The sequence below is a fragment of the Manacus vitellinus genome, unplaced genomic scaffold, assembly GCF_001715985.3.
Source record: "Manacus vitellinus isolate BGI_N305 unplaced genomic scaffold, ASM171598v3 scaffold_12_pilon, whole genome shotgun sequence".
NCBI lineage: Eukaryota > Metazoa > Chordata > Aves > Passeriformes > Pipridae > Manacus > Manacus vitellinus.
In genome coordinates this window covers 17,151,576-17,159,129 of record NW_021938949.1, presented here as the reverse complement: position 1 = coordinate 17,159,129, position 7,554 = coordinate 17,151,576, and the positions used below count along the sequence as shown (strand labels likewise).

The 7,554-nt window shown below is 54.4% G+C and overlaps 2 protein-coding genes across 2 annotated transcripts in view; both read left to right on the top strand.

Annotated features, from left to right (window-relative positions):
* Positions 1 to 1,549, top strand: part of LOC103763715 (zinc finger protein 436) — a 7,611-nt gene extending 6,062 nt beyond the window's left edge. Inside the window, exon 4 of the mRNA XM_029957863.1 lies at positions 1,315 to 1,549. Coding sequence (XP_029813723.1) covers positions 1,315 to 1,549 — 235 coding nt within the window. The remainder of the gene's footprint in view (positions 1 to 1,314) is intronic.
* A 2,307-nt stretch (positions 1,550 to 3,856) lies between these two features.
* On the top strand, positions 3,857 to 7,312 carry HMOX2 (heme oxygenase 2). The gene is made up of 5 exons (XM_018067522.2): positions 3,857 to 3,986; positions 5,037 to 5,154; positions 5,427 to 5,918; positions 6,863 to 6,983; positions 7,064 to 7,312. Exons 1-5 carry the CDS (start codon positions 3,904 to 3,906, stop codon positions 7,186 to 7,188), a joined length of 939 nt encoding a protein of 312 aa, XP_017923011.2. The 5' UTR covers positions 3,857 to 3,903; the 3' UTR covers positions 7,189 to 7,312.
* The last annotated feature ends 242 nt before the right edge of the window (positions 7,313 to 7,554 follow it).

The following is a 7,554-nucleotide window of genomic DNA, read 5'->3' as shown; positions in this document are numbered from 1 at the left end:
GGCCCGCAGTTTTCAGCCCTCCCGGATCCGTGCCGTGTGTCCCCGCTCCGGGACACGGCGGCCTCAGAGCCCCGCGGTGACTCTGCGCGGCGGCTCGTTATGGTTGCCCGGGGCTTCGGGTCGGGAGCCGTGCGACGGGGGCACTTGGCTCTCCTTGATCCCGCTGAGCTCAGAGAAGAGCTTGGAGGGCGAAGGCCTCCGAGGCCTCTCGCTGTCCCTGCCTTTCCGTTGTTGGGTGAAACAACTGCCCTATTCAAGGCTCAGCACTTACACCCAGCAGTGCATTACACCCCGAGTGCCAGTCACTGGCCCCGCTCGGCGCGTCCCAGGCACAGCTGTCAGCGTGCTGGGACAGGCAGGGCGAGCACTGGCTCTCCCCAGAGCAGGAGCTCTTTGATATAGCCATGTGTGTCTTTCTTATCCCGGATCCGACCCTGACTGACTTGTCCCTTGGCTGTTCTCATAGCCAAGGTGAGAAAATAGGTTTCTAATGTGCTGCCTGTCACAAAGGCCACCACCAAAGGTGCTCTGAAGGTCTGTGAGGTCGCCAGGAGCTTCCCTCGGTCAGGTTGCTGAGGTGCTGGGCTGCAGCTCTGGGGGACAGAAGTAGCATTTGTGTGGGCACTGCTAGAAGTGTCTTAGACTTGAATTATTGCCTAAATTTTGGCTGTGTCCCGATGAAGCCTTAAACCTACCTGGGATCAGGTAATGTAGCAATTTATTCTGCGAGGCTCCATTTCCAGCAGCAGCCGGTGCCAAATTCCTCCCCAGAGGGAGGAGGAGACACAAGTCTCTCCTGCTGGGATTGCCAGGTAACCTCTGAGATGATTCCAGCCCCTAGAGTGGAGTTTTGGGGTTTGTCTCCAGCACAGTGATGCTCAGGTAGGTCCAGCCACACTCTAAACTCTGTATATAGGGAAATGCCTTGAAATTACGTGGAGGTCAAACAGCAAAGGTGAACTCTGTACTGCCTGGGTGTTCCTGAGCTATTGAACTTCTCCCAGGGTGCCCAAGCAACTCTGAGGCTTCCAGTCCTGCTGCTTCCTTCAAAAGGCACAGGATTATTGGGATTAAGTGTCTTCCTACCCTAGAAGAGCAGCTGTGCATCTGGGGTGTGAGGCTTGCTGGGGAGATGTGCATGGGGGCAAAGTAATTGCTGGCTGGATGAGGTGGGATGTTTTCTCAGAGGGTTTGAACGCTGTCATTGGGAAGGAAATGTTTAGAATGCTGAGGTGTCCTGTACCAAACCTCCTCCCCACTCTCCAGCCCTGCTATCCCAGCTCATGGCTTTGATTTGGGTTGGATTTCTCCCAGGCAGGCTGCTGTCCGGGCACTGCAAAGATATGTGTTTACGCTGAACATCAGCCAGGTCCTGGATGAGCTGAGCTCCTGCAGCAAATGGAATGACATTCCAGCCTCTGCAGAGGAGGTGGGCAGCTGCCTGAGCCACCTCCTTGGCATGTGGAACACATCCTCCTTTCCAGAGGAGCAGAGCACCCTGAGAAACCAGGGCTGTGACCAGGGACTGGAGTTGCCAGTTTTTGAGTAAAAGCAACAATGTGTAGTGATAAGAGACACAATGATTCTGACTTTCCTTCCTCCCAGTTCTTGTGCAGTAGCCCAGCAGTGGAAAGGATGGGACTGGTTTGTGCTGACATGTCTCTTGAATTCATGGCTCATTGGGGAGGTGTCTGTACTAGAAACTGTATCAGAAAAATCTGAGCTTCCCTATTTCCTGCACGTGTTCTGCCCTTGCCTCGGGCTACAGGGACTGCTGTCATCACTGACTGCCCTATTGCCATGGAGAGGAGTGTGTCACGCTGAGCCTCTGCTGCACAGTTGCAGATACAAGTCCCAGAGTGCATCAAAGACCTTAAATGCCCGTTTGTGTGCTGAACCCTGCTCTCCTCAGCAGACAGTGCTCCTGGGGCAGCCATTCCCCCTTCTCATCAGCTGTGCTGCTACAGCACCAGTAACAGGGTTGGGTAAAGGCTTCTGAGACCCCAGGAGCTCCCCCTGTGTGGTGTGGGGAGCAGAGTTCCCATGTGAGGGAGCGCTGCTGAACACCAGTGTGCCCGAGGCACGGGAGGGGAGGCTCTGAGGAGTGAGCAGAGGTGTCTTGTACAACGATGATCTCAGGGCCATGTGCATGTGGCCACTGGGAGCCTTGAGCCACTGCTGCTGTTAACCATGGTTTTCTGAGCCTGATGTGGTGTGTTCCTTTAGGCTGGGTTTGATGTCAGCCTTCAGGCCTCTCCCAAGGGATGAGTGGTGCTGAAGTGCTCTGTAGCTCTGCTCTCCCCTGCTGCTTTGTACCGGGGGCTGTTGCAGGTGTGTGGGGACAGCACACCCTACCTCCAGGCCTCTGGCTTTCTGGGGCTGTAGGATGAGCTGGAACTCGTTTGTCCAGTTTCATTTTGGAATCTGCATCTCTTGAGAAGGTCTGGCCTGCCATAAGCCGAGCAGGAGAGATGATCTGCACTGGCAGAGGTGAGTGGGCTGTGCCCCCGTGCCCATGAAGGCTCCTGGTTGAGCTCAAGTGGGTGATTTGCCTCTGCTTTGGTTTCCCTTCCCCACAGTGGGCATCTCCCAGTGTTTGAAGGTGGAGCTGTGTGAGGAGCGAAGATGAGTCCAGTGTGCTGAGCTGATGTGAGCATGTGTGCTCTCTAGGGAGTGATCACATGGACAGTACAGCACCTGAAGGTGGTTTCCTCACCTATCTTGAGCCCATGTGCTGGTGTTCCCACCTGCCCTGCCCTTCCCCATCCTGGGGTGGGAAGACTTCACCCTGCCAAGTCCTGCAGGATGCAGCCCCCTGAAGTGGGGGAGCACGAGGATGGCTCTCTTAGAGTGAGGCTTTCCAAAGAGCCAGCAGCAGCTTAGCCCCTTGCTCCTCTGCCAAGGCTGCCTCTAAGGTGGTGGTGCTGCTCTGCACAAAGCTGATTACAGGCTCACTTTGTAAATGAGGTGCCTGGATTTCTGTGCTCAGCCAGTGTAAGCGATACCTGCCTGGTACGGGCTCTCCAGGCTGGTTTTGTGTGGAGCCTGGGGGTTTCCTCCTTGTTTACCCCAACTGCATGGTGAGGGGGAGTAGTCACGAGGTGTGATGTGCTGATCCAATGAGTGAGCCATTGTTCCTGCTTCTGGGTAAGTCTTGTGCATCCTGGTACGTCCAAGGAGATTCTGTTTCCTTTTTCAAAAGAGGAGGGGAAACTCATTGCTTGTGGGGTTTGAAGTAAACCCTGGCAGGCAGGAGAGGAGGCTGTGAGTGGGAACAGGAGCAGTGAAATCTGCCCTTGCTTTGGAAGTTCCTATATTGTGTCGCAGGGAATGTTCTTGTTTCCCCTGTGAGCTGCCTGACTTCAGAGCTCAGCTGGCCTAATTCCCCACTGCTTTCTTCCAGGGAAGCTCTGTGCTGCTGTGGAAATGGAGCTTGTTCTTCTTCCTGAGTGAAGGGGAGGTGCTTCCCTTTCCTGTGACTCTGCTCTGAGCAGCACATTGGGTGAAATATTTGGTGGCACCGGGGGAGAGCTGCTTGCTCACGATTTCGGTGCAGGTTCCCAGCTCGGAGCTCTCGCCTTCAGCCAGGAGCCACCCTGAAGTGGGAAACCAAATGCAGGCTGCTCGCTGTGTTGTAGGTTTCTGAGGTTGATATTTAGTGAGCTGGGTGTCAGTGTTGAGGTTCTCCTGGGGGGGCTGAACTGAACAAACAAATGTGCTTCCTTGGAAGCGCCTGGCGTTCGGTGGAAACGGCCGGCGGCTGTTCCTCACCCCCTGCCTGGGGGGCAGCCCAGAGGCTCCTTGCTAGACAACATTTCACACCCATCCCTTTGCTAAGGCAGCTTCCCCCAAAAACCCCTTCCTGATTTTGCCTTTCAGACGGATCCCCAGCACTGAGCAGCAATGCCATCGGCCATGGAGGGCCCGGAGGCGGGAGAAGACGCGGATGTCTCGCGCTACGAGGAGACAGAAGACAACAATGTCAGGTGAGTCCTGTCCTACGCTATTGCACAGACACAGCCCTGGGCAAGGCAGGAGACCTGCCAGGTCGAGGAGTGATCCTTCTCCTCATCTGAAAGAAGTGAGAGACACCAGCAGATGACTAATCAACTACATGTGCAGTAAAATCTGTTTAATCAAACTACTGGAAGGGATGGGAAGGAGCAATCTGGCAGGGCTGACAACACAGTTATTTTTTTAGCTGCCACTATCAAACTGACATTCCACAAACACTTTGACCATTTGGTGGTTGTGTTTCTGCCTTCCTGGCCAAGGAAGCCTGTTTTCCATGGCTCGCTGGGCAGGCTCATGTGATAGCAGCTTCTTGTTTTGAAAGGTGACTCTAGAGGTGAACTCCACTCTGGACAGCTGCCTTTCTTGCTTTGCAGAATACCCACAGGTCCAGGCAAGAACATTTTTTAGGAGGTTAGTTCCAAAACCAAATTCACAAAATGCTCTAAACCCCAAGGATTCAGACCTGGAAAATGGGAAGAATATAGGGTGCTTCCCAGAAGACGTAGATAGGCTGGTCAGCTTCTTTGACTTGACAGGCTCAGCTTCATAAGAAGTTAATGTTTCCTGGCTCTCCTGGCACACTCAGTGGGTCTGGGGTGTCCAAAGTCTCTCTTCCAGCTAACAGGAACGTGCTACCTGTAGCAAACTAGTCATAAAAACCACAAGGTGCACTTTGGCATGATTTGAGTGAGAGTAGTGTTGATACTGTACCACCCTCCAGGTAAGTGCAGTGGCTGTAACTACAAATCATAGATTTTAATGAGGTTTTTTTAGAAATTCACCATGTGGAAACCTGCAAAACCAGTGTAATTCAGGAGAAATAAACTTTTTAAGGGTATTCTTGCCCTGCTTCCTCCTGCTGGTGCCAGTTCAACCTGGGGAGTGGCCTGAAGGTCCCACCTTGTACCTTCTTCAATCTGGGCCTGAGATGTTAGGGATTGAAGGGGATCCCTGCAAACACAGCAGGGACAAAAACTCGCAGCTGTGTGTGGGGTAAAAGGAGCTCTCCCTGTCCCCTGCAGCCCCACAGACCTGTCAGAGCTGCTGAAGGAGGGCACTAAGGAATCCCACGACCGTGCCGAGAACACCCAGTTTGTCAAGGACTTCCTGAAAGGACGGATCAGGAAGGAGCTCTTCAAGGTGGGTGTTGTTCTGCTCCTGATCCCTTTGATGTGATGCTGACTTGGAGGCAGAGCCCCACAGCCCTGGAGGGTGTTATGGGGGTAGATAGAGCAGAGCCTCTGCTCCTTCAAGCAATACCTGCCTAGTATGAGCTCTCCAGGTGGGTTTTGTGTTGAGCCTGGGGCGTTTCCTCCTTGTTTACCCCAATTCCAAGCAGGGAGGAGCAGTCCTGAGGTGTAATGTGCTGATCCAGGGACTGGCTTCTCAGGTGAGCTGTGCTTTGTCCATAGCTGGCCACAGTGGCCCTGCACTTCACCTACTCTGCCCTGGAGGAGGAGATGGATCGCAACAAGGACAACCCGGTCTTTGCTCCTCTCTATTTCCCTGTGGAGCTTCACCGGAGGGAAGCACTGGCTAAAGACCTTAAATATTTCTATGGAGAAGACTGGAAAGAGAAGATCCAGTGTTCAGAGGCAACTCAGCAATATGTGGACAGAATCCATCATGTGGGACAGCACGAGCCAGAGCTGCTGGTGGCTCACGCTTACACCCGCTACATGGGGGACCTCTCAGGTGGCCAGGTGCTGAAGAAGGTGGCCCAGAGGGCCCTAAAGTTGCCCAGTACTGGGGAAGGGATCCAGTTCTACGTGTTTGAGAACGTTTCCAATGCACAGCAGTTCAAGCAGCTTTACAGAGCAAGGATGAATGCTCTGGACTTGGACAAGAACACCAAGGAAAGGATCGTGGAAGAGGCCAACAGAGCCTTCAGATTTAACATGCAGGTACTGAACAAATCCCTTGAGCTCCTGTGTGTGCAGATGCTGCTGCTGCTTTTGGGTCTGATCCAGGTTAATTCAGTCAGACTGCTCACCCAGGCAGTGGTTTGGGGCTGAGACCACCATAGCCCCTCTGTCTTGTGGGGTTGGGATTCTACTCTAAATAGCTTCTCCATTAGCTTCTGGAGCTGGTGTTGGGCAGGAATTCCTCCTGTGCTCCAACACCACAACTGGGCCTTTGACTGGGGCAAAATTAATATGACTTCAAGATTCCTGTGGGCTGTGTGGCCCTGAAGCAGTAAGGGGAACAAAGCTGTTGCTCTGAGACAGCCTCAAACAGTTTAAGTGTGTTACACCGCCCTGGTGACAGTCATCTCCTGTCTCAGGTCTGACATGTTGCCCTATGGCCAAAAATGTCTGGAGCCTCTTGTTCCTCCCATAGCATTTGTCTTTCATCAAACCTGACTGAGCTGCCACTTGCCCCAGGGGGATGAACACAGTTTTAGCTACTGGATGGGAGCTTTAATCTCTGCTTGTAGCTGGTTGGTGTGGTTTAAACTGGTCGGGAATGTGTTGGGATGTGGTTGAGTCCTTCATCAGGATTCTTATGGAATCCTCTGGCAACAGAGCTGGAGGGGCTGGCTGGCCACTGCAGGAGCAGGGATCCTCTGACAGTGTGCAGTTGGCTCACACTCCCACCTGCAGCAGGATGGGAGGGGAGCAGCAGGGTGGTCCTGCCTTCTCCTGGCTCTGACTGGATGCTTTTGGGATGGGCTGTTCCTTCCTGGAGCTGTAACACGTGCCAGGTGCCACCACAGGTTTGCAGCGAGGTGCCCCCAAAGGAGTCCCGGGGGGAGGGAGGCAGGAGTGGTGCTTGCCTGTTCTCCAGATGATTCCAGGACTCTGGATGAGCTGTGCCTGCCTCACGTGCTCGCTGTGGCCACTTGCAGGTGTTTGACGAGCTGGACAAGATCGGCAGGTCGCTGCCAGAAGAAGCCCAAGACGGAGGGTTTCCAGTGCACGACGGAAAAGGAGACATCCGCAAATGCCCCTACTACGCAGACAAACTGGGTAGGTGGGGGCAGGGAGAGCTGCCACACGTGTGTGGCACGAGCCTGGCAGCGCTAACAGTGTTTTCTGTGTCCTGGCAGGCACGGCAGGGCCCGGCTGCCCCTTCCACGCCGCGGTGGGTCTGGCCAGGCAGCCCCTCGTGCAGCTGGTGCTGGCAGCCTGCGTGGCAGTGGCAGCAGGAGCTGCAGCCTGGTACATCCTGTGACTGGCACGGCGTGGGGGCAAGGAGAGAGACGTGCCCTGTCCGTTTTCAGACCCTTCCCTTGCTGGTGGTGAGTTGGCTGCAGAGTTGGAGTGAGGAAGTAAACGGGAATCCTGCGGGACTGTCCAAGCCTCCTTGCACACCGCTGTAATGGGATGTCTTTAGCTGACTAGTGCCCAGGACTGGTCGGTGTGAGGGGGTGAGGATTCCACTGCAGCACTGCCCTGCCCTGCCCAGGCTGGGGCAGCTTTTAAGGCTAAAGATGTCCTGTCCTGTCCTGGCAAAGGCTTCACGTGCTTGGCTTTTCATCTCCATCCCCAGAGCAGTGTCCGGAGGGGGTTTCCTGCCCTGGGCTGCATCCCCAGAATG

Excerpts from the sequence above, each read along its gene's own strand:
- HMOX2 (XM_018067522.2), top strand. The coding sequence starts at position 3,904 with ATGCCATCGGCCATGGAGGGCCCGGAGGCGGGAGAAGACGCGGATGTC. Across the intron at positions 3,987-5,036 it reads ACAGAAGACAACAATGTCAG|CCCCACAGACCTGTCAGAGC; the intron begins GTGAGTCCTGTC and ends TGTCCCCTGCAG. Across the intron at positions 6,984-7,063 it reads CTACTACGCAGACAAACTGG|GCACGGCAGGGCCCGGCTGC; the intron begins GTAGGTGGGGGC and ends GTGTCCTGGCAG.